General features: G+C 51.8%; 3 protein-coding genes across 22 annotated transcripts in view; 2 read left to right on the top strand and 1 right to left on the bottom strand.

Annotated features, from left to right (window-relative positions):
- The window catches only part of SLC9A5 (solute carrier family 9 member A5), a 31477-nt gene extending 22019 nt beyond the window's left edge, over positions 1-9458 (top strand). For 6 of the 9 annotated variants that reach the window (XM_053210424.1, XM_053210426.1, XM_053210422.1 and 3 more), the window contains 5 exons: positions 1098-1145; positions 3507-3677; positions 4201-4270; positions 4946-5080; positions 8009-9458. In XM_053210424.1, the coding sequence (XP_053066399.1) occupies positions 1098-1145; positions 3507-3677; positions 4201-4270; positions 4946-5080; positions 8009-8481 (897 nt within the window). In that variant the 3' untranslated portion in view covers positions 8482-9458. The remainder of the gene's footprint in view (positions 1-1097; positions 1146-3506; positions 3678-4200; positions 4271-4945; positions 5081-8008) is intronic. The other 3 variants (XM_053210421.1, XM_027075949.2, XM_027075948.2) reach the window with 3 other exon arrangements.
- Positions 9459-9516: 58 nt separating this feature from the next.
- The window catches only part of PLEKHG4 (pleckstrin homology and RhoGEF domain containing G4), a 40728-nt gene continuing 25352 nt past the window's right edge, over positions 9517-24892 (top strand). Inside the window, exons 1-22 of one of the 7 annotated variants that reach the window (XM_053211027.1) lie at positions 9517-13747; positions 15033-15179; positions 15319-15749; positions 15907-16002; positions 16078-16201; positions 16288-16381; positions 16697-16771; positions 16852-16968; positions 17136-17234; positions 17326-17474; positions 17636-17774; positions 17869-17985; positions 19817-19999; positions 20257-20771; positions 20847-21093; positions 21751-21840; positions 21926-22147; positions 22240-22410; positions 22494-22671; positions 23057-23173; positions 23315-23551; positions 23636-23751. In XM_053211027.1, coding sequence (XP_053067002.1) covers positions 15467-15749; positions 15907-16002; positions 16078-16201; positions 16288-16381; positions 16697-16771; positions 16852-16968; positions 17136-17234; positions 17326-17474; positions 17636-17774; positions 17869-17985; positions 19817-19999; positions 20257-20771; positions 20847-21093; positions 21751-21840; positions 21926-22147; positions 22240-22410; positions 22494-22671; positions 23057-23173; positions 23315-23551; positions 23636-23751 — 3369 coding nt within the window. In that variant the 5' untranslated portion in view covers positions 9517-13747; positions 15033-15179; positions 15319-15466. The other 6 variants (XM_027075934.2, XM_053211025.1, XM_053211023.1 and 3 more) reach the window with 6 other exon arrangements.
- Positions 24559-24892, bottom strand: part of KCTD19 (potassium channel tetramerization domain containing 19) — a 31581-nt gene continuing 31247 nt past the window's right edge. For 3 of the 6 annotated variants that reach the window (XM_015068389.3, XM_053211029.1, XM_027075942.2), the window contains one exon: positions 24559-24791. In XM_015068389.3, coding sequence (XP_014923875.1) covers positions 24678-24791 — 114 coding nt within the window. In that variant the 3' untranslated portion in view covers positions 24559-24677. The remainder of the gene's footprint in view (positions 24792-24892) is intronic. The other 3 variants (XM_053211028.1, XR_008293795.1, XR_008293796.1) reach the window with 3 other exon arrangements.

The raw sequence follows: 24892 nt of genomic DNA, 5'->3' as shown, positions 1-24892 counted from the left end.
GATCAGAGTTGAGTGGTGGTAAAGGAGAGTAGCACATAGGATTGAGTGGTTGTCTTGAGGAGGAGAGGAGGGGATGGACTACAGAAGGCTTGATGGGGTCACAGGCAGAAACAGAAGTGCTGAGGAAGCCTATGGGACCAGCTTAGTATGGGGAAGGCAGACATCTCTTGTAGGTAGTGTTAGTCTAATGCAGGTCAGGAAGCTCAGGCTGGAATGGTCCAACCCATTCAGGAAGGAATCTGTTGCAACCCCACAAGGGGGCAGCATGCCATTACCTTGAACTTTTCAGAAATGGGAAGGCAGCTGTTACCATTCCTGGCAGTTTTAACAGTCAAGATTGTTTCTACGGTTGAGACAGAACTGGCTTCCTTTAACTTGCTGGCACGGGTTATAATTTGACTCTCGGCAGCTCTGCAGAATAAGCCTTCAAAGGTTTCAAGACAGTTCCTTTTCACACAGTCCTTCTTGCCCTCAGGCCAGCATCCCCTCTCCCTTGTCTCCCTATGTCTTCTCTGGTCATAAGAAACAAGGCCCTGAATGCTGCTCTAGATGTGGTTGACCAGAGCAGGGCATAGAGGCTTTCTTACCTTTTTAGTTCTAGAACTTGCAAGTCTCTTCCCGATGTTCTGAATCCCTCCAGCTTTGTCTTACCACTCTGAGGCCCCAAAATGTCCTTACAATCAGGCATACTCCCATGTCTTCCTCAGTTAATGGCTATTCGACTCTGTCTCATCCAACCTGTGGGGGTTTTTGTTTCATTTTGTTTACTTTTTTCTTAAGGCACATCTCACTCACAAAACTAGACAGAATAAAATAACTGATTTATGCATTACTCAGCTCCCCTAATTATCGATGCATGGTTGATCTTGTTACATTCTGTACCTCTACCTCATCCCATCCACACTTTTTTATCTTAAAGCAAACTCCAGACATAGCATATCACCTCTAAATATTTCAATATGTATCTCTATGTGACAAGAAGTCTACGTATACAATGTATGTATAAAATAGTAGTGTGATTATCGCTTATAACAAATAACAATAATTTCTTCTCACATGAAATATCCAGTCAGTATTCATAATCATCTTTTTTTCAGGTGGTTTGTTTAAATCAGGATCCAAATAAAGCCCACATTTTGCATTTGGTAAATATTTCTCTTTATTAAAGAAAAAAATCTCTAATACTTCCTTCTCCTTTTCTCCCACTTGCTATTTATTTATTGGAAAAACTGGATACTTTGTCTCAGGGAATTTCCCATTTTGTAGATTTTGCTAATTATATTCCAGTGGCGATGTTTAACATGTTCCTCCATCCCCTGTATGTCCTGGTACTTAAATCTAGAGGCCTGGTCAGATTCAGGAACATTCAGTAGGTGTGCTTTGTATTATGTATTGTATCACATCAGGTTGTACATAACGATTGGTTGTCTATGGATGTGTGTGCATAAGATTGGTCAATGGGTGCAGTTCAACCAGTTCTTATGTAATCAATTAGAAAACAAAACAAAACAAAACAAAACTGGAGTAAGACTGTGCTTATCCCCATTAAATGTCATTTTATTTGATTTAGCCCATCAGTGCCTCGTTTGGATCCCATGTCTGGCACCAAATATCTGTTCAGATTCACATCATGTGAAAATTTGCTAAGCCTGTTAACTTTATATTTATCCAAATCAACATAAAAAGTTGAATAGGATAGAGCTGAGGACAGAGCCCTGTGGCATGCTACTAAAGACTTTCCTCTAGACTGACATGGATCAAGCATTTTTGGGTATGGTTACTCAACTAGTTCTGAATCCATTTAGTTATACCATAACACAATCCATAATTCTTCATGTTCTTCACAGAAATGTTATCCGAGAGAGAGAGACAGAGTGTTTAGTATGGAGTTACAAATATGAGATTATAGTTTCAGAGATGAGGGCTGGAAATAAACATAAACAGTCTTTATTGTCAGAGATTTCCTCACCTGGAAACATCAGAATCCCTTGGCGGAGCTTGCTAGACCACATATTCCTGGCTTTACCTCCTGGAGATTCTGATTTTGTAGTGTGGAATGGGACTAAGAATCTATGGCCTTAATAAATCGCCCAGGTGATTCAAATGCAGCTGGTGTGATGGCTGCATGATGTTTGTGACTGGGCTAGCTGAAGCTGGGGGAATGGAGAGTTCACTGCAGAGAGCTTTTGGAGGTGAGACAGGAAGGCCAAGGACAACACTGTGAGAAATGCACATGGGAGAAAAGGAATGGGAACCAGCGAAGGAGAGGAGATGCGCAGTAGCAGATGGTGTCTTGGAGGCCTGGGCCAGAAGGACGGCTGGATGCTGCACAGAAGTCAGGCCAGCGCCTAACCAGAGATCATGCCATGGCACTGGTGACCAGGGAGAAAGCACTGTGGACTTGTGGACCCTGGAGTTGTATTTCTGGTATTTAAGAAAGTAATGGGTAGAAGGGAAAGTATCAGAATCAAAGTATAAAAGTTTGGCAGCAAAAGGGAAGCAGTGGCCTTAATGAAAAGGCTTTCTTCAGGGGAGAATGGGCCAGGGGCATGCTTAAAAGCAGGGTGGTGGGCTGGTTGGCATGATGAGAGAAGGAGTGAAGGTGCTGGAGGGCCAGGAAATGGGAGGGAGCAGGAGCTGATGGAGGCAGGGAAGAGTGGGCTGAGCAAAGTGGAGGCCAGGGTTCAGGGTACGCCTGTGAGGGAGCTGGATTCCTGCACCCCCAGCAAAGAGGGATCCCTCTCGGTGATTAGGTGGGGGAAGGCAGATGGAAAACTTGAAGGGAGCTCTTAGAACTGGATTGGGGCAGCAGAAAATACAAGTTGTAAGAAAGGGTCGTACTAGGGAGGTGAGCCCAGATAAGGTGATTTGGACCAGATGGCAGTACTTCTTTTTGGCAGTCTAGGTCGGTATGTAATGGGCTTGGTCTTTGTGAGAAAGAGTGGGAAGGAATAGATGATGGGAGTGGTCCTAAATTGGGTGCAGGTGGCTTTTGGGATCAAAAGAGTCCAGGGTGTCAGGAGAGATAGTTCTGGAAGTCCAAGGTTGTTGCAGAAATGGCTGGCTGGAGAATTTCTCGTAGAGGGAGAATCCTATATAGCTGGATAGGGGTGTGTGGGCCAGGCACAGGGACCAGGCTCCTTAAATGGAAGGGCAAAGAAGGAAATGTCCCCCACAGTCTCATTGCAGCCCCAAGGGACAAGATACAGGGTCCCCTGCCTCTTGTTACTTCATATCAGAGAAAATTGGGGAAGGGTAATGTGGAGGATAGGGACAGCCAGATTTGGGGGGATAGGTTCAGTGATAAAGGGAAGTTATTCCCCCAGTGAATTGAGAATGCAGAGTGTCTGGTTGGGTTCCTTTTGTACTTTTTGTTTTTTTAATCCGTGGCTAGTTCTGGAAAAATGGGGCTGGGAGGGTCTATCGTGCACATGGTGCTATGGCCTGGTCTCCTGTGGGAGGCCAAGGCTCCTGGCCTCATGGCAGGGTGGGCCTGTCATTGCCAGTACAAAGCCAGCTGCAGCCGCCACTTCATCTCAGAGGATGCGCAGGAACGGCAGGACAAGGAGGTCTTCCAGCAGAACATGAAACGGCGGCTGGAGTCCTTTAAGTCCACCAAGCACAACATCTGCTTCACCAAGAGCAAGCCACGACCTCGCAAGACCAGTCGCAAGAAGGCATGTGCTTTCTCTGGGACTTCTGTTTGGGGCTGGAGGCTGATGGCACATAGTTTTGAGCTTCCAAGTATTGGAATCCAGCCCAGGGGAACCCCTAGTTGGTTAACCCTCAGAGTCTTGGTGGCTGCAATAGTTTGGGTTCCCTTTTGTATCTTCCTAGAGTCCCAGAAGGGTAAGGTGAGCCCTTTTGAGGGAGATCTGCATCTTGCTTTGTGGTCACATCCTGGGAGGCAGCAGGACCTCCTACCAGAAGTGACCCAGCATGAGAAAGGCAGGTTCCTGAGGTCAGGGGGGAGGGGGCGCTCCAGGAGTGCCTAATTCAGCCCAGGCTGAGGCATCCAGAGCCCTTGCTGGGGCATAGGTTACTTAGACTCTACAGTTGGCTGGGGGGCCAAGGGCTGATGGAACCACTGGGATTGATATAGATTCCCTCCCCAACTGTGTCAGGAAGACCCTACCAGACAACAGGGTTGGGATTTTGAGCCAGGGCCAGAGACTTAGGGGTTTTTTTCTTGGTCCTCAGAAGGATGGTTTAGCTAACACTGAGGCCACAAATGGGAAACCTCCTCGAAACCTGAGCGTTCAGGACACAGGCAAGCAGGGAGTGGGGGTGGGGGGGCTGAGGATGGGGTGGGGGGCAGAGGCCCATCAGCCAAAACCTGGAGGATCTCCTCTGTGCTACATTCAGTGCCATGGACTGAGGCTCCTTCCCTCAGGGACCTCTTGGGCTTACCTGATTTCAAAGCTGGACATGTTCTAAGCAGTTCTTAATTTGTGACAGGAGGTATCTAGTAGATAACTACAGGTTAGAGGCCTTAAGGACAGGGAGAAGGTGTCATGGAGAAGGGGGGAGCTTGAAGGATGGGTCACCCATGGGGCCCAGTGTCCTGCCTACAAAACCAGGAGTTTTTTGGATGAGCTGAGCATTGATGGGTCTTCCAGCTCTCGTGATGCTCATGTTTTCAGTTGATGATGGGGCTTCAGGGCTGAGAGAAGATGATGGAGGAGCTAGAAAGTATGACTTCCCTCCTGGCTTCCTTGGAGGACTCTGCTTTCTCTGGTGGCCTCCTAGGGCTCTGTAGCCCCACTTAGCTTCCTCTTCAGCCCCAACCCACTAGTCCAGTGCTGAAAGAGCCAGAGGATAAGGTGGGGAGGCTCTGCCAGCCGTGGGCTCTGCCTGGGTGGACAGGGAGCTGGTTTGGCGTCGTGCAGTACCAAGAGGCAGCTGCTGGGCTGGCCACCCCCACTCAGCTCTTGTCCCTGTCCAGCTGCTGTGATCTTAACTGTGGAGTCTGAGGAGGAGGAAGAGAGTGACAGTTCGGAGACAGAGAAGGAGGACGACGAGGGGATCATCTTTGTGGCTCGGGCCACCAGTGAGGTTCTCCAAGAGGTCAAGGTCTCAGGTAATGGCTTCCTCCCAGCCCCCCACCCCAACCTGGGGCAAGCGGGAGCTGTGCAGCTGCCTTCTTCCCTCTTCACGCATGGCCTTTCCTCCAGACAACTCCCTTTTCCTACTCATTTCTTTACCAACCAGCATTTCCTGAGCATCTCCTTTATATCAGAAATCTGACATACCTGATCTAATTCAATCCTCACAATAACCAAGGTGGGGAAACTGAGTTCATAGAGAAAAAAGGGACTTAGGATTTGTCCAGCAACCCACAGCAGAACTGGAATTTGAACCTGACCCATCTGACTCCCAAAACCTACACCTTTTTCACTGCCTCATTGCCTCCCTTTACAGTCTAGCTAGGAATATGAGGTGACAAGCAAACCTAACACCAGGCTCTGTTGTGACTCATGCTCAGCACACCTGCCCTCAGGTAGAGGGCACCTGGTGAAAGTGGCCGCCTGACCTGGGGGGAGGAGCCTGAATTCATCAAAATGTCATTATAGCAGATAAAAAACAATACATACATGTTTCCATATGTGGAGACCTAACTTACTCATATCATTGCTAGTTGGCTCCAGCATCCTCAGGTGTCGTTTTAAAATGTCTTCTTATAGAAAATAACAAAATATATAATAGACAGAATCATAAAGTTAACTGCCTATTACCCTGCTTCAATAATTACCTACTCCTAACCAATCTTATTTCATCTCTCCCCTCACCTATGCCCCTCTCTTCACTGGGTTCTTTTGAAGCAAATCTCAAATATATCACCTTGTCAATAAATACTTAAGCATGCATCTTTAAAAGATAAGGATTCTTCTTAAAAAATACAACTGCAGTACTATTATTATATCTAAAGTCCCTGTCGTCAAATATCCAGTGTTCAAATTTCCCTGATTGTCTTAATATTCTTTTTTTTTACAGTAGGTTTGTTAAAATAAAAATCCAGATAAGGCCCTCACATGACATTTGGTTGATAAGTCTCTTTTAACCTACAGCAATGGTTCTCAAGGGGGTGGTAGTGGAGTGATTTTGCCCACAGGGGACATCTGGCAATATCTGGAGACATTTTTGGTTGCCACAGCTGAAGAGGTGCACTTGCATGTAGTGGGTAGAAGCCAGGGATGCTGCTACATACCCTGTGATACACAGGACAGCCCTACAACAAAGTATCTGTGTCCCATCTTGTCAGTGGTGTCAAGTTTGAAAAGCCCTGATTTACAGGTCCCCATACCTCCTTTTTCCCCTTCCAGTGTATTTATTTATTCATTATTACCTTTTTAAAAGGCTCTTCTTAAAAAATATTTATTTATTTATTTATTTATTTATTTATTTATTTATTTATTTTGAGAGAGATAATATGCACGCACGTGAGCAGTGGAGGGGCAGAGAGAGAGAGAGGGAGAGGCAGAATCCTAGACAGGCTCCGTGTTACACCACAGACCCCATCACAGGGATTGGTCCCACAACTGTGAGATCATGACCTGAGCCAAAATCAAGAGTCAGATGCTCAACCGACGAGCCACCCAGTGTCCCTCCAGTGTATTTATTGAAATAATCTGGTTATTTGTCCCACAGTCTTTCCTTGTCTGGATTTTGTTAATTGCATCCCCAAAGCATAATTTAATATGTTCCACCATTCCTTATATTTCCTTTAAACCAGCAATTAAATCTAGATCAGATTTCAGTTTAGATGTTTTGGTAAGAGTACTTACTTGAGAGGCAGTGATGGTGTAGTTTGTATCACATCAGGAAACACATCCCATGTCACTGTTTCTCTTTTGTGAGGTTAATACTGATTGTTGGGTTCAGATGTTAGCCCCGTCCATTATGAAGTTCACCATCAGTGTTTCACCAGTCTTAGCAGTCACTGATGATCATTGCTAGATCCAACATTTCATCCAGGGTTGTACAGTGGTCATATTCTACATTGTTTTTTCGTCTGCGTTACTAGCAATTCTTCTATTAAAAAAACTTCTGGTCAATGACTTTGTTACTTTGAGGTACAGTTCATACTGGAATAGATAAATGCTTGATTTTATTCCTTTCACTAATCGGTTTTCAAACCAATGAAGCATCCTCCAAAGGTGAAGACTGAATTCTTTTGTTGTTTTAGTTTGGTCGTTGTTGTGAAAATGTAATATTCCAGGTCTTTTAAGAGAGGTAGTTTTACTTCCAATCACAGCATCAATACATTTCATACTGTACTTGACTGCTCAGGACTTTATCAATGAGCAGGTATGTATGTGAACCTGTTATACGCAAGGCATCATGCTTGACTTGGAGAGCAGGGGGTGGTAGGTGTCCAGGGGTTTCTCTTTCCCAGGTTTCCTCTTTCAGAACCTCCAACTTCCTGCCATGCAGTGGCCCAGTCTTCCTTTCTGGCTGCCAGCAGTCCTGGGACTCCTGGCTCAGGTCCCCTTTGTGGCACAGTGTTAGCCTACTATTGGGTTTGCATGAGCTCACACTCCTGGGCTCTGTCCCACCAAAGGGCTGTTATGGGTGCTCAGGCGGGGTGTCCAGCACCAAAACCTTTGGTGTAGAGCCTCGAGATATTCCTCACCCTCATTGCTGTCTCCTCTGGGATGGGCCTGGCAGGATATGGTTTCTTATGCCAGTGCTGCAACTCGGTGAGGGCTGATCACAGATTCGCTTTTTTCCTGCCTGGCTCCTGCTTTCTCTTGCTTTAGTTATTTTCATTTGTTTAGTCAGTATTTGCCAAGCAACTACTATGTGCCTAGGCCTGTTCTAGGTGCTGAGGATACAATGAGAGCAAAACCAGCTATAGTGCTTTCCCTCGGCAAGGCATTCATCAACTAATTACACAAATGGATGTAATAGGGCAAATGTGGAATGAATTTATTTATAAAAATGCAGTTATACTTGAGAAGGATTCCAATGTGTTACTAATGAGTTCGTGTGTATTCTCTGTCCCTAGGGAGCCTTGAGGTGTGCCCAAGCCCACGCATCATCCCCCCCTCCCCAACCTGTGCAGAGAAGGAGCTACCCTGGAAGAGTGGTCAGGGAGATCTGGCAGTCTACGTGTCCTCGGAAACCACCAAGATTGTGCCTGTGGACATGCAGACAGGCTGGAACCAAAGCATCTCATCCCTGGAGAGCCTGGCATCCCCACCCTGTACCCAAGCCCCAACTGTGACCCGCTTGCCTCCTTGCCCACTGGCTGCTGAAGAGCCTCAGCACCCTTTCAACCTGCCGTATGATCCACGCCCTAGCTTCGCCTTTCCCCCAAGTCTGGCCAAAGCTGGCCGCTCTCGCAGTGAAAGCAGCGCTGACATCCCCCAGCAGCAGGAGCTACAGCCCCTCATGGGATATGAGGACCGCACCCATCTTAGTCCAGGCACAGCCAACTCCCACTGGTGCATCCAGTTCAACAAAGGTAGCCGGCTGTAGCCCAAGACTCAAGGAGGAGTAGGAGGCTGGATCCCCCATGGGAAGTCTTCCCTGGGCAATAGGCAGAGGCAGAGGAGCCCACTTAGCCTGACAGGGGGCCAGAGGAGCCTGAACTAGCAACTGGGCTTCCTTGTGGCAGGTCAGAAGGGTGTTGGGCTGGTCCTCACAGCGACACTTTCACTACCCTCCCTGCTCCTAATTCCTGCCATCTTCCCTTTCACTAAGGCCCTTACCCTGGCTAAAGACCCAGTCCAGAGCTTCTAGGAGCTAGGCCCACCCAGTTGGGAAGCTGATGCTTTTTCCCCAGTGGACCCCCCAGGAGTCACTCTAGGCAGCTGTTCCTGCCCCCAAAGCAAGGTATCATTCCACAGCTAATGCTGGCCTTTCCTGCCCTTCACTCACCCCAGCACCAGCTCAAGGACAGTACCCTGGCAATGAGGCTCCTTGAGGGGCTGGTCCTCAGAGGCACTGGGGTGGGAGGTGGAGCAGGTCTCAACCTTAGGCTTTGTTACCTGTTGGGTCAGCTACCTATAGCCAATTTTTGAGGGGCAGTGGGAATCTGTGTCCAATTCTTGCTTTATCTCCTACACTTTGCTGACATTTATTGGGGCCATAGTTCTTTCTTTTACAGGATCAAGGCCACAGGGCTGGGCCTGGCTTCAGATCAGGGCTGTTTCTTGGCAGGGGTCACTCTGAAGATATGCTGCTCTGCATCCAAGTCTGGAACTTTCAGATCTCTGGGTCTATATTTTCTAAGGAGGGGAGATAGTGGCCTCTGGGACACTACCACCTTGACATTCCCCAAATAGGAAAGAAGCCAGGTATTCCAGGACCACCACTCCACTTCTCTGGGAGCTGGGATGCCTGGCTGAAGTAATAAGGGGGCTGACTGGGTGGCAGGTAACTTTCCTGGGGTTAATACCTGCTTTGTGTCTTGTATCTTGAACCTGAGACACATTAAATATCTCTCAGATGGATGGGTGTCCTGTGTCCATGGGGGGGGGGGGTGGCTCTAGGGGTGGGGGTGGGAGCAACTGGGGTATCTAGTGAGGGAAGCAGAAACTTGCAACTGCCTGCCTTGGGGCTTTTAGGATAGAGAATGGAGGGGGATCCTGGGAAGGACTGTTAGGCGTGCTGGCCCTCTTCCCTTCTCCTTCCTCCCTTCCCAATATGGTCCCCTGAGCAGGGGGCCTGCAGTAGTAGTCCAGGGATCACTGTATGGGCACAGGGTCACAGAAAATGGGGAGACCAGCAGGGAAAGAGACCCCAAAAGATAGATCCCCAGGTACCCAAAGATGCAGCCACTACATACTGGGACCAGATAAGCCTTCCTTGAAAACCTGGAGGCAGGTGTAGGACAAATAAACAGAAATACTCTGCACATGGCAGATGGGAGGCCAATATCCAGGGAGCTGGTTACCCTGTAAGTTTACACTACAAATTAGGTAGCGTGGGGTCCAAAAACATCTAGGAACAGAAAGGAGACCCTTAGGTAATAGCAGTCCCAAATTTAATTTCCACTGTGTCTGAAGAACTTTTAAGAAAACACCCGACTTTATTGAGATATAACATATGCTATATATATAACATATAGTTATATAACATATAGTATATAATATACCATAAAACTTACCCATTTAAAATATACAGATTGGTGGTTTTTAATATATTTATGAGTTGTGCAACCCTCATCACAATCTAAGTTTGGAACATTTTAATTATCCCCAGAAAACCCTGTGCCTATTGGCAGCCACTCCTCATCCCCTACTGCCCAGCCCTAGGTAATCACTAACCTACTTTCTATTTCTATACATCTGAAGGACTCTGGATGCTGTGAAGGTTACATATTTAGTCAACAAGCATTTACTTTTTCTGTGTTATGAATGGGAAAATGGGAGGAGGAGTGACTTGAGCTTTGCCCTCACATTATTTATACTTGGCAGTGATAGGGCCTGGTAGTTAAACAGTCCACTTGACAGTTATGTCAGCTTAGCCATGCTACATATACTCTGTGAGCCTCAGTGTCCTCATCTTTAAGACAGAATAACAGTTATTTTATAAGTTTGCTGTCAGGATGAAATGACAAAAGAATCTAGTACACAGCATGGCCCACAGTAAGGGATCATAAATGTTTGCCATTATAGTTCTTTTTTTTAAAGTTTATTTTGAGAGAACATGCTCAGGAGGGGCAGAGAGAAAGGGAGAGAGAATCTCAAGCAGGCTCTATGCTGCCAGCACAGAGCCCAATGCAAAGCCCCATCTCACAAACCATGAGATCATGACCTGGGCTGAAATCAGCCAATAGCCACCCAGGTACCCCAAGAAGTATTTTGAGCCACCTGGGCACTCCATGCCACTACAGGTCTTATATCGCAAGGCAAGGAGCAAGGAAAGTGCTGTGGGGCCCTGAGGAGATTTGGGAAGGCTTTGGGAGGAGCTAGTGTGGGTGAGTGTGTAGGGATTCAGACAGTATAGGCAAAGCTGGGTGGGTGCATTCCAGGTAGAACAGCATAAACAAAGGACGCCCGGAGCACACATGGCAAAAAGCTAGGAGCAGTGGGTGTTGTACTCTGGAGAGACCAGCCAGGGACACAAAGGCTTGAGGGGTGACACTGCTGAATTTCAGAGGTGGCAGAAAGTTGGTCTGGGAGAATTGTGATCTGGAGTGTGGTGTGGGCAGTAATGTGCTTTTTGGGAGCTCAAACGCAATTGGTGTCAGATGGAATGAATGAAACCCCAGGTAGAGGATGGACTGGTAGAAAAGAAGGCTGGGGATGGGAGGCCTGTATCTGTTCAAGCAGCCTGGGGACATGAAGACGCTGGAGAGGGCAGGCAGCCATTCTCAGACTTTAGAATCACAATCACTGAGAATCTGTCAAACATGCAGATTCCTGGGCCTGCCCTAAGGTTCTGACTCAGCAAGGCTATGCAGACCCAGAAATCTGTAATCTTTTTTTTTTAAGTTTATTTATTTTGAGAGCATGCGTGCAGAAGCGGGGGAGGGACAGAGAGAGAGGGAGACAGATTCCCAAGCAGGATCTGCACCATCAGCACAGAGCCCAATGCAGGGCTTGAACCTACAAACTGTGAGGTCATGACCTGAGCTGAAATTAAGAGTCAGATGCTCAACTGACTGAGCCACCCAGGTACCCGTCAGAAATCTGTAATCTTAATCAGCTCCCTTCAAGGGAGACAACAGAGACCACATCCTTTGAGAATTTCTAGATTAGAAACGTAGTAGAAGTCAAATTCACACAATCACACTACCAAAGGTGTAGGTGAGAGGGTACAGGCGGCTCCTGGCTTGGTTCTGGGTAACTAAGGATGGTGGGACAGCCAGGAAGACAGAGTTAGTCAGAGATAGAGGGGGAGGAAGCAGGTGAACACAGCCAGGGAGAGGCAGGCACCTGGGATGTAGGAGAGTGAGCAAGTCAGGGGCTTGTCTGCGGTTCACCACCTAACTGGGCAAGATGGCAGACATGGCCTTCAGGGCACCCTGAGCTGCATCCAGACCTTGAAGGAAGAAGGATTTTGACCAGGGGAGATGGGCATGGGCTTTCCAGATAGAGGAAACAGACAAGATTTGTGATCAGATGAGTTTTTCAGGCCAGTATGGAGTTTGGAGTTTATTTTGGCCCAAAGTGAGAGAGATCTGGAAGGTTTGGGGATATTGTCACCCTTGCTATCTAGGGCAGTACTTAAGAGAGTGTGCAAGTTTTGGGATGGAGTGAGTGCAATGACTTTGGGTCTCTTATCACTAGGCCCATAGCCCCTCTCCTGTTTTTGATTGATTCATGTTGGCAAAGAATGGGAGGCTGAGGGAAGGCTAGGGAAGGGGCAAGAGAGGGAGGTCCAACCCTATTTTATGATCTCAGTGGAAAAAGCTGTTGTGAGTAGTTTTTGTTGCCAGCAGAGCCACAGAGATGGGCCCCATGAGTCACTGCTCAGTCCTGCAAACTCAGCCCATACAGCCTCCTGTGGTCAGCAGCCTGGGCTTGTTCCAGGTCCAGCCCCCAGTGTTCCCCTCTGGGCCTCAGTATGTCCCCATTTCTATCTATATCTTTGCCATCCTAGGACTGTGCATCCTGCAGCTGTCTGCCTTTTCTGTTTCCTTTTCAGACTGAGCCTCTGAATCTATTTGTGACTCTGGTTTACATCTGGCTCAAGGATAGGGAGCCTCATGGGGACAGGAGTAACGTGACCACTCTCAGGCGCCCCTAAGCATTTGTTCTATGCCAGGCCATATGTTAAGTGCTGGAAGTACAGAAGTGACAACACTGTTTTCATGTAGCTACAATGCACATTGTATTGTGGAGTGAATAAACTAAGGCCTGACCCTGACCCTCAATCTGTCTGCCTGTGCCCAGCAGTGCTGGGGTCAGCTATGGCCTGTGGCTTGGGGACTCTTACCTGCTTCTGGTATTGAAGGGGTATGTGTGCCTGCCAGCAGGTCTCCCCAGCTCTTAGGGCTCTTAGGAGGCCTGGCTGGTGGCTGGAGGTGGGCAGACAGTGGGCAACAGAAGGAGAGGGAGGGAGCAGGAGGCAATGACTCAATGGGGCGGCCCTGGGACAGTTGGGGAGGGAGCCAAGGTTGGTCCTGATGCTCACTAAAGCTCTAGGAGGGTGGGACCAGAGGACCGGCTGGGAGCTGGGGATGGAGCAGGACAATTCCAAAGCTCCTCTGGCAGCCAGATCAGCTCATGAAGAAGGCTCCTAGGAACGTGGTCTGAGAATCTGGACTTTGGGGGCTGATGTGGCAGCTAGGATGGGGCGGGCAGGATGCTGTTCCCACCGTGCCTGCTTCTGACACTCTGGTTTGCTCCTCCGGCAACTTCCAGGCTCATGCTTTAGAGCCAAGGAAGTCATTGTACCCACTGCCCCCTCCCCTCCCAGGAACCAAGTGATGTTGTGGGCACAGTGTGTTCTTCTGGCCACACAGCCTACCTTCTTACAATCTTCCCACAAATTTTGGGGAGTGTCAGGCCAGGCACACATGCCCTAAAGGGACCTCATACCTCTGAGCTGGGAGGGATCTCACAGGTCAAGTCTCCAGGTAACTTTCACCAGTTCAGGATCCCCTGACTGAGGGTGAAATGATGGGGAGGGCATGAATATAGCCCAAATGCTGGCAGCGAGTGGACATTGACATATGGGAGGGTCTTTCCGAGTCCTGTGGCAACCCCAGGGGGAAAAAAAGGAATGACTTTCTTTTTTTACAGGCAAGTAAGGCTTAAAGAGAACTGAGTTGCTGGAGCTCACCCAAAAGGTAAGTGCAAGAGCAGGCCTGGGTTAGTATCTCTGGCTCCAGGACCCTGACCCCAGTCCCAGCCTCCTTGGCTGGACTTTGTGGGGAGGGGGTGTAGGTGAAAGTGACAGGAATGCACCAGAGTGGAGGGTCTGGGCCTGGTGGATTCTGGCAGGCCTGGGTAGTTCCTACCCCAGAGGCCTCCCTGCCCCCATCCTCCCTCCAGCCCAGACAGCAGTCCCCCATCTGGTCTTGGAATCATACAAACCTGTGTCTTGGGGCCTGGGCCTGGGCAGAAGATTGAGGACTGCAAAGGAGGGGCCTTTTCCTCCTACCCTCCATGAAGATACCCCTACTGGTTCCCAGCAGCCCCAAGCTGCTGGTTTGGGCTTAGGAAGTTTCTCTTTCCAGGGGACTCCTGGGATCTTGGGCCCACACTTTTCTTCTCGTGAGTTGTGAATGCTCCCAGTTTTGCTGACAGAGAGTGGGGCACCCCCCCCCCCCGCCCATACTTCGTGCATTCAAGAGCAGATTCCCCCCACTCCCAAAAGCCCTTTCCCTCGACCCTCCCGGCCCAGGCACCCACTCATGCACCCTCCGGCATCTACACCACTTTTGCCGGCGGGCGGACCGCTTCTGGCGCTCTCCAGCAGTCCGGAGAGTGGGCACCTTGGAACGGCTGGGCTGGTAGTCGTTGCTCCTCCGGGCCGATAGAGCAGTCGAGTCAAGTAAGCGGGCCCCGAAGGTGGGAGTGGAGCCAAGCCGCCTGGCCCGGAGGGTGGGAGGAGGCGGCGGCGGGCTTAGGACGCTGCGAGGGCCGCGCACCTCAGTGCTTTCACTGGAGTCCGGGCAGCTGCCGTCGGGCCTGGGGGTGGGATGTATCTCTGTCCTCCGGCCCCTAGGGGGCGACGCGGTGCCGGGTCTTCCGCCGCCCTGCGTTCCCTCCCCGCGGCCAGGAGGCGGCGCCAGTGGACGCCGGGGCGTCACGCTGTACCCGCCGTCCATGGCGGTGTGGAAGGTTCGAGGGCTCGGATGTGCGGCTTCTCGGCTTCGCGGTTCCGCGTGCGGGGGTGTGAGGGCTAAAGACAGGCGAGGGATGGGGTGTGCGAGTGTTGCGGCGAGGCAGGGCCGGGTTGGGCGGGCGTCAGCAGGAGGCAGCCCCGCGCCCACGCCTTGAGCGTGCCACATGCATAGGCCGGCCAAGCGTGGTGGTGAGTGTGCGTCCGAGCGTGGGGGCGCTCTTGGCTGAGGCTGATGTGCGCACGGACGCGCGGGGACAGATCCTTGTCATTCTCTGTCGTTTCAGGCCTGAACTTCAGGCGCATTTGCGCTATACCTCTACCCGGGCACCAAGACTGGCCCCTCCTGTGGCCTAGTGCCTTCTATCTGGGTCACCCACCGAGCCCTACCAGAACATCTTCAATCCATTTCCTGGACGAGCAGAAGCCTCACAGTGAGGGCCCAGCCCCTCTCCCAATTGTCCTGAGCAGGCCTACTCTTAAGGAGAGGGTGATGGAAGGGCCCTTGGAAGTTGGGGATACGTCCCCAGACTCCCAGGGACACGTCACTGACTCGAGGTTTGCTGTGTGCAGTTTCAGGGATGCCTGGGATGAGGAGGAACCTGTTCCCCACGTGCAGGTTAAGGACCCTAATCCTCCAAGATCACCAGCAGGGACAGCCCAGGGAGAAGGGCTTCTTGGCAGCTCCGTGCCTGGGGATCTTCAGTCACCCCTAGGACCGATGGCTGCAGATGGGCCGGGGGAAGGGCAGGGGGACACATTAGGAGGTTCCTCAGTTCAGTTAGAGGAACCCACCCTATCTAGAGTGGAGAGCCTCCCATGTCCAGTGTCCTCCCACCTCAGTCTCGCACAGGGCAAGAGTGATAGTCGAGGGGGAGACTTGGCAAGAGACCAAGTTCCAGACAGGTTAGTGCCAGCTGGCTTGGGTCCTGAGGGGTTGGACAGCGATCCTGTGGACCTTGGAGGCCCTTTATCTGAGACATCTTCAGAACTACTGGAGCCAGGTAAGGGAGGCTGGGCCAAGGAAGTCAAGTGGAGCTTCCTAAAGATGGGTACCAAGACTGGGGGAGGGCTCTGACCCTACTCAGGCTGAAGCCCAGGTCTGAGGAGGGGTCTCTGGGTGAGTGCCCAATGCACACCCAAGCCATTTTCCTTCCCAAGACCCCAGTGGATCTTACCTCCCTAAGCCTGCTAATTACCTCCTGGCCCAAGACCTCTCCTGGGAGCTGCTGGCCAGTGGCATGGCTACCTTACCAGGTAGTTGGGAGAGACTGGAGGTAGTGGAAGTGGGGTGACTTGATTGGGCAGGTGTTCATTGTCTTCTCCCCACAGGGACTCGGGATGTAGAAGGCCGGGCAGTGCTGCTTCTGTGTGCCCATAGCCCAGCCTGGCTCTACCCCAAGTGCAATAGCCATGAACTTATCCGCCTCCTGCTCTACCTGCGAAGCATTCCCAGGTTATAGAGAGGAGGTTGGGGGGAGCTGGAGCCAGGAGGTGGCAAGGTTGGGGAATTAGATACTTAACTGAAGTCTGCCTCTTTAGGCCTGAAGTACAGGCCCTGGGATTGACCGTGCTGGTGGATGCCCGAGTTTGTTCCCCAAGTTCTTCTCTCTTCTGGGGGCTCAGCCAACTACAAGTGAGTACAGGGTTGTATCTTCCCCTGCCTTCAGCCATTCCTTTTAAATAGGGTTGGGGAGGGGCGCCTGGGTGGCGCAGTCGGTTAAGCGTCCGACTTCAGCCAGGTCACGATCTCGCGGTCCGTGAGTTCGAGCCCCGCGTCAGGCTCTGGGCTGATGGCTCAGAGCCTGGAGCCTGTTTCCGATTCTGTGTCTCCCTCTCTCTCTGCCCCTCCCCCGTTCATGCTCTGTCTCTCTCTGTTCCAAAAATAAATAAACGTTGAAAAAAAAAATAAATAGGGTTGGGGACATGGCTAAACTCAAATTCCTTGCAGGAAGCAGCCCCAGGGTCAGTATACCAGGTGCTGCTGGTGGGAAAGATGCCAGAGGAGGTTCCTCCCAGGCTGCAGGTACTGAGCCATTTTGGCTAGGGGTGGAGGTGGGATGCTTTCCCACCAGGCAGGAGCCATTACACCGTCTTTTCTTGCAGCTGCAGCAGCTGCCCTCTCATCAGAGCCTGCTGACCTACATCTCCACTTCTCGGTTGCCAGCTTCAATGGGAGGAGGCCTGCCTTACTGCCACCAGACCTGGCTGGACTTCCGGATGGTCAGTGCAGTGGGTCAGGGCATAGGGTGGGTGGCAGGCAACCTGGCCAGCAGAGGAGTCTCTCCTGGGTTGGTTTGAGCAGTGCAAAGCTGGCTGCCGTGGTCTGGGATCCAGGATGCCTGGGACCAGCACTGCACTACTCTGGTCATGCCTACCCTTGTTCACAGCGTCTGGAAGCCCTACTGCAAAGCTTCCAGGTGGTTTGTGCCTTGCTCCAGGAGGCCATTGAGAGCATGAAGGCTGTGCCCCAGCCCATGGAGTCTGGGGTGAGTATCCCCTCAACACTTCTCCAGATGCTCCCTATCTTCCTCCTTTTCTCCGATGCTCACCTCCACTGACTGTTGCCCTTAATCATAGGAAGTTGGTCGGCTGCTCCAGCAGACACAAGTCCTGATGCAGCACGTGCTAGACTCACCCTGGCTAGCATGGCTACAGTTCCAGGGGGGGTTGGAGCTGGCATGGTTGAAGCAAGAGGTCCCAGAGGTGACCCTGAGCCCAGACTACAGGTAGACGCAAACTCAGATCCCCGCTCTTGCCCCAGCCCACCATATTTCATGCCAAGGACTCAGCTGGCTGGCTCAGAACGAGCCAGGATTGTGGTCCCAGGACAGGGTGGAGTGAAACAAGGCATCTAATAGGAGTCGTAAGACCATGTACCCTGTACCAGGCCAGCAGTGGATGAAGTTGATGAGCTCTATGGCCGTGTAGATGGACTGCTACACCAACTGACCCTGCAGAGCAACCGGCGAGTACAGGCACTAGAGTTGGTCCAGACTCTGGAGGCCCAGGAGGGCAGGCTGCACCAGGTGGGAACTATCTGCTCAGATGGGCCCTGCCTCTGATCTCACGCATGACCTTCACCCCACAGCAGCATTCTTTTCCCTGTTTGTGCCCCTCCAGATTGAAGTATGGCTACAGCAGGTGGGCTGGCCAGCACTTGAGGAGCTAAGGGAGCCCTCACTGGACATGCTGCTCCAGGCCCAAGGCCCTTTTCAGGAGCTGGACCAGGTTGCTCAGGTGAGTTTGGTTACTTGTTTATTCCCTAGGTATTGGGTCAGTTTGCTAGGGACTAGGAATGCAGGATGGGTGGGAACAAATCTATCCATTTCTCTCTTGGAATTTACAATCCAGCAGACATCAATTGTAGTCAAAGGTTCAGAGCCACGTATGTGTGATTGCAAACTGAGGCAAAAGCTCCGGAAAGAACGTAGGTGGTTCTGAGTTTATTACAAAAGACCTGAGGGGCGCCTGGGTGGCTCAGTCGGTTAAGCGTCCGACTTCGGCTCAGGTCATGATCTCACGGTCCGTGAGTTCGAGCCCCACGTCAGGCTCTGCTGACAGCTCAGAGCCTGGTGCCTACATCGGATTCTATGTCTCCCTCTCTCTCTGACCCTCCCCCGTTCATGGTCTGTCTCCTTCTGTCTCAAAAATAAACGTAAAAAAAAAATTAAAAAAAAAAAAAGACCTGACCCAGAAGGGGTGTTGGTCTAGTTTTCTTGAGATACTGACTTTTGAGATGAGAGCTGAAGAATAGGTTAACCAGGAGAAAGAGGGATTGGGGTTGAGAGACATTCCCAGCTGAGGGAACAAAGAGCATGTGCAAAGGTTCTGTGGCAGGAAGGAGCACGGCTTGCCTGAGGAGCCATAAGAAGGATAGTGAGGTTGAAATGCAGGGCAGTAGAAGGAGAGAGAGTGAAATAAGATGAGGTAAAATGAAGCTGGAAAAACAGTGGCCAGATTGCTGGGTCCCGTAGCAGTATAAAATTTAAGTGGAAAAGTCACAATCAGATCCATGTTCTACAAACATTATCTTAGTTTTTGGTTAGACAGTGATTTGAAGGACTGACATGTAGAGTCCACAGAGGCATTTTAATGGCCCAGTAGGAATGATGCTTTCTCTAGCCAGATGGTGGCAGAGGAGACTGATTTTAGAAATTGCCGGGATTTGCTATGTGGGGTAAGTAGGAGAGGGAAGAGGTGCCTGGGTGGCACAGTTTGTTCAGCGTCTGACTCTTGATTTTGGCTCAGGTCGTGATCCCAGGGTTGTGGGATCGAGCACTGCATTATGTGGACCCTGCTGGGGATTCTCTCTCTCTCTCTCTCTCTCTCTCTCTCTCTCTCTCCCCCTTCACCCCCCTCCCATGCTTGCACATGTGTGCTGTCTCTTTCTCAAATAAAATTAAAAAGCAAAAAAAGAAGGAGAGGGAGGTTGTAGGGGTGAGTGGACGTCTCTTCTGAGAGAGCGACCAGGAGACAAGGGCCTTCTGAGGCAAGGGATTCATCAGTCCAGTCTTGGGTGTGCTCTGGAGATGACCATAAGGGACTGAGACCCATGGGGATTGGCCTGGAACTCAGAAGAAAGACCTGGCCATACAGGGTCACTTGGTGGACATAGGTGTGTGGATGATATTTGACGGTCACATAAGATTGCCTGAGGAGAGAAAGTGTGGACTCTGTTCAGGAACACCAGTGTTGAATGGCTCTGGTGAGGGATGGGGAGCAGGAGGAGAATAGGGTGAGTGGGGAGGAGTCGGGGAGCTGTAAGAGAGAGGATTGGAGGCTGCTGAGCAATGGTCAGATGAAGCCTGACAATTGCTGGGGATGGAGGTGGCAGTGAGGTTGCACTAGGCTGATGAGGTGAAGAAACAGTGATATCTGATACCGAGGAGAATAATTCCTCCAGGAAGTTTGTGTAGAGAGGCACAGAGACAGGGGAGTGGATGGGGGTGTGGGGGGAGGGTCTTCAGTCACAAGGAAGACTCGACAATGACGTGTAGATATCTGTGGAAAGGACTGCTCAGGGGCTAGACCATGGCCCAGATTTGCTAAGCCCGGTCTTTGTCTCCAGGAGCAGGTCCGGCGAGGGGAGAGGTTTCTGCAGCCACTGGCTGGCTGGGAGGCTGCTGAGCTGGGCGCTGCTGGGGCCCACTTTCTGGCCCTGCAAGCCCAGCTGACTGACTTCTCCAGGGCTTTGGCCCAGCGGCGGCAGCGGCTGGCAGATGCTCAGAGGCTGTTGCATTTTTTCAAGCAGGTAGGTGCGGTGTCCTGTCCCTGGCTCCAGGTGGTCAGTGGGGATGGAGGGGTGGCTTCCTGGCTTTACCACAGCCTGAGCTCTTTCAGGACATCCTGCCTCTTCTCTTTCCTTGTCTTTGGTCTGGCCCCAAAATTCAACCACTGGGGGTGTGGCCTGAGCCATCATTCTGTGGGGTTGGGGGAGTGGGTAGAAGAGAAGGCTCAATGGTTTTGGTGGGCTCTGCCTTCAGTGCCTCTCTGGCCTTGGTGTTACAGGCCTCGACATGGGCTGAGGAGGGGCAGAGGGTGTTGGCAGAGCTGGAGCAGGAACGCCCAGGGGTCGTGCTGCAACGGCTGCAGCTGCATTGGACCAAGCACCCTGACTTGCCTCCTGCCCACTTCCAAAAGATGTGGGCTCTGGCCACAAGGTTGGGCTCCGAGGGCATTCGCCAGGAGTGCCGCTGGGCCTGGGCACGATGCCAGGACACCTGGCTGGCCCTGGACCAGAAGCTAGAGGCTGCACTGAAGCCACCACTGATGACGACCACAACGGGCAGCACAGCTAGCCTGTGTGTCAGCCGTTTCCCTGCTGCATCTGCCACCCCTCCCCTGAGGAAGGCATATAGCCTCGATCAGAATCTGGGGCAGAGTCTCAGAGAGCCTGCCCACCACTGCCACCATGCGGCTATTGTGGCTGCTTCCCATGGACCAGACGCTGAAGGTGGTGCCCAGCCAGGGTCATCCCCTACCATGCTTCCACCAGGCAGTTCTGACCCCAGGAACCCCAACAGGTGCAGGCAGAGGGCAGGGCAGGGAGGGCAGTGGCAGGAGAGATGTCTTGAATCTTGACTCCACCTGTCTGGTAGGCTCCAGCTGGTATTAGCAGAGATGGTGGCTACGGAGCGGGAGTATGTCCGAGCTCTTGATTACACCGTGGAGAACTACTTCCCTGAGCTGGATCGCCCCGATGTGCCCCAGGGCCTCCGTGGCCAGCGTGCCCACCTCTTTGGCAACCTGGAGAAGCTGCGGGACTTCCATTGTCATTTCTTCCTGCGTGAGCTGGAGGCCTGTACCCAGCACCCTCCCCGGGTAGCCTATGCGTTCCTGCGCCATGTAAGCCCACAGGTCACACAGCCCCTACCTGATTCTGCCACGCTCGATAAAGAGATCTTAGCACATGCCTGGTGCCAGGGTCTGTGCTGGGTATAGGTATGAGCAAGACCAGTAAGGTCCCTGTCCCTGTAGGTAATCACGTTTAGTAGAGGAGACAAAAGTAAAAAAGGTAATTCCAGATGGTAGTTGGGGTCAGGAAGAAAATAATCAGGATATATACATGATCATGATTTAGTAGTGGGGTTGGGGGGTGGGGCAGTTAGAGGCCTCTTTGAGAGGCTGAGGCCAGGGGAGGGGCTGGACTCAGAGCGTTCTATCCAGAGGAAAGATCAAGTGTAAAGCTTTGGGGCAGGGAAGAGGCTCAGTGGTTAAGGAAAAGACAGGTCAAAGTGGCTGAGTGTAGTGAGCAAGAGAAGGAGTAGTCCAAGGTGAGGGAGCCCAGAGTGGTGGTCCAAGACAATGGGAGGAGCAGAGGCCCTGTGGGCAAGCCCCATTCGGCACAGTGCCTGTTCTTTCCAGGTTACCCCTCATTCAAAGCCAGGCAGACTGGATCTGCAGGGGGAATCTTCCCGGGGAGTTGTTTGTTGGCATTTTGGTCCTCTCACGCTGAGGGTATCTGGCCCCCTTGCACCTGGACTGATCTGTGTGTCCTCACAGAGGTTGCAGTTTGGGATGTACGCACTCTACAGCAAGAATAAACCTCGCTCTGATGCCCTGATGACCAGCTTCGGTCATTCCTTCTTCAAGGTAGATGAGCCTGAGACTAGGGGAGGAGGGGATGGAGGAAGTAAGTACCTTGAAGCCACCTGATGGTCTCCTACCCACCTGCCAGGACAAGCAGCAAGCACTGGGGGACCACCTGGACTTGGCTTCCTACCTGCTGAAGCCCATCCAGCGTATGAGCAAGTATGCATTGCTGCTGCAGGAACTGGCAAGGGCCTGCGGGGGTGCTGTGCAGGAGCTGAGTGCCCTGCGGGCTGCCCAGAGCCTTGTGCGTTTCCAGTTGCGACATGGCAATGACCTGCTAGCTATGGACGCCATCCAGGGCTGTGATGTGAGTCATGCCAGGCCATGGTGGGCAGGTGCGGTGGGTGTGAAGAGAGGGGGCAGGAGAGGCTGGGCACTCACTGGGCCCCACCTTGGCAGGTTAACCTGAAGGAACAGGGTCAGCTGGTGCGACAGGATGAGTTCATGGTACGTGCTGGGCGCCGTAAATCCTTGCGCCGTGTTTTCCTCTTTGAGGAGCTACTGCTCTTCAGCAAGCCTCGCCGAGGACCCACGGGCATCGACACATACGCCTACAAGCGTTCCTTCAAGGTAGGCCCACTCGACCCCTCCTATGCTCCCTGCCCTACCCTCACCCCCTCTGGCCTCACCAAGCCCCTCTCCTGGCCACACAGACGGCAGACTTGGGCCTCACTGAGTGCTGTGGGGATAACAACCTGCGGTTTGAGATCTGGTTCCGCCGTTGCAAGGCCAGGGACACCTTTGTGCTGCAGGCTGCCAGCTTGGCCACCAAGCAGGCTTGGACAGCTGACATTTCTCGTCTGCTCTGGAGGCAGGCCATCTACAACAAGGGTGGGTCCCTGCCCCTATTTCATCCAACGGTCCCCTTCCTGGAGAGCTTATGTCCCACAGGGCCCCATACAGGGCCTAGGGACCTGGGAATGCTTGGGAGCAGGGAGGTCCAACAGCAGCAGCCAGTGTAGGAAAGGAACTTCAAAGTCAGGCAGTCCCGCTGTCACTGTCCCCGACTGTGGACACAGTGTTAACCTGAGTATGACACCTGTCCCCAGGATTGTTGGGAGGAGAATATGGCACCAGAAGGGCTCAGTGCACAGGATGGCTAATATGCTGGGTATGGATGTACAGGAAGGACTTACTCAAGGGGGTGGTAGACACAGAGCCCTAAGGGCAAGGCTGATGTCCAGAGAGGCCCCACCTATGCTCACTCTCCACCCAGAGGTTCGCATGGCTGAGATGGTGTCCATGGGTGTGGGGAACAAGGCCTTGCAGGACATCGACCCCAGCGAGGAAGCTATCAACGACCGCACTGTCAACTACATCCTGAAGTGCCGAGGTAGCAGGCAGGCTACAGGGGAGTGCGGGTGTGGAATGCTGCATGGGAGATAATAATGACCTCTGTCAGCCTGTGCTCCCTTCAGGACCTTGGCCCAGGTGGGCTCTGGCCTGTCCCAACCTGACCCTCTCTCTTACACAGAAGTTCGCTCTCGGGCCTCTGTTGCTGTGGCCCCGTTTGACTATGAGAGCCCCTATCTGGGGGCCTTGAACTCCCTTCCTGGAGACCCTGCCTCTTGCTCTATGCTGGGGTCCCTCAACCTGCATCTGTACAGAGACCCGGCTCTTCTGGGACTCCGCTGGCCCCTGTATTCTACCAGCTTCCCAGAAGAAGCAGCACTGGAGGCTGAAGCGGAGCTGGGCAGCCAGCTGTCTTTGAGTAGGTCTGGGCTTAGCCAGAGGCAAGAGGGCATTGCTTAGGGTCTGGCCCTCCCCTGTGACAGCTCGCTTTCCTCCTCCCCAGCTCCTGAAGACTCAGAGGTGTCATCCCAGTGCCAATCAGCCAGTGGATCCAGTGGCTCTGACAGCAGCTATATGTCAGGGCGGGCCCTGGGCAGAGCTCTTGAGGACTTGTCCTATGTGAGTATCATTGTGTCCTCTTTCTACCAGCCCCAGCTCAGGCCTATGCCTGTCTTTCCTTTAGGAGGAAATGGGGGTGTGTGGGCCAGGGCCATACCCCAGAGATCCCACCTGGACCTTTAGTTGAGGAAACAGGCAGTCACACCTAGCTTGTCAACCGCAGGTCTGAGCCTGGGCTGGAAGGCAGGCAGCGGATCCAGCAGCTTGTAGCTCCAAGAAATATCACCTCTCTCAGGATCTACTATGACCAGAACGTGACTGGTACGTGGGCTACCTCCAGCCCACATGCACTGCCCTATTGACTACTCTTTCTGATGTCTGTGCCCATTGGCAGACTGGTAGGGACCTCTCCTAGGGAGCCTGGCAGCAAAGCCTGAATGAATGCCCTGATCCTGAGCCTCTGGCCCCATGTCCCCTTTTATTCCCTTTCCGGCTTCCACCCCAATTACACGTTAGGTTTAGGCTAGAGCAGAGTGTGCGTGTTTCCACGCTGTAGGCTGGTGGGGCACCAAGTTGCTCTGGACAGTGATTGGGCTGCCCCACCTCTCAGGAGGAACATAGTGGGGTTCCCAGCAGTTGCTTCCCAATCCCTGGTCTCAAAGCCAAGCTTCTCAAACTTAGGGGCAAGCCCACCTCTATTGTACCCTTAACTCTTGACTGCCTTGGTTGCCCAAGCCCAGCCCTTCTTTCTTGGGTCAGTTTGGTTATATTGATTCAACACTTTTTGAAGAGCTTTCAATTAGAGCTGTTCTTTAAAATTATTTCACTTGTTGGTCTTTGGTGTTTCAGAGAGTCCAGGCCTTTGACTCATAAATTACTCTTTATTTATAATAAAAATAGACTGATACACTTTCATATGGGTACATGCATTCTTTAAATGAGCCTTGGCAGATGGGGGTATTGTGAGGGCAGCATCTCTGGTCACCCTAGCTGTCTTGTAAGTACTTGCCCAGGACAGAGTAAGAGACAGACCTAGACAGGCCCCTCTGGATGAGCAGGTCCACGCAGCGGCCATATTTCCTGGCGAAAGGCAGCGTGAGCTAGAAGGAAAGTCCCATCTTACCCCTTACTTCTTGGCTGGTTGCCTATTGTAACTGAGTAGGCGGGGTCCTCCCCATCTGGGCAGGGGTAGGGCAAGGCC

Source organism: Acinonyx jubatus, chromosome E2 (genome assembly GCF_027475565.1).
Source record: "Acinonyx jubatus isolate Ajub_Pintada_27869175 chromosome E2, VMU_Ajub_asm_v1.0, whole genome shotgun sequence".
Lineage (NCBI taxonomy): Eukaryota > Metazoa > Chordata > Mammalia > Carnivora > Felidae > Acinonyx > Acinonyx jubatus.
This window is presented reverse-complemented; position numbering and strand designations above follow the sequence as displayed.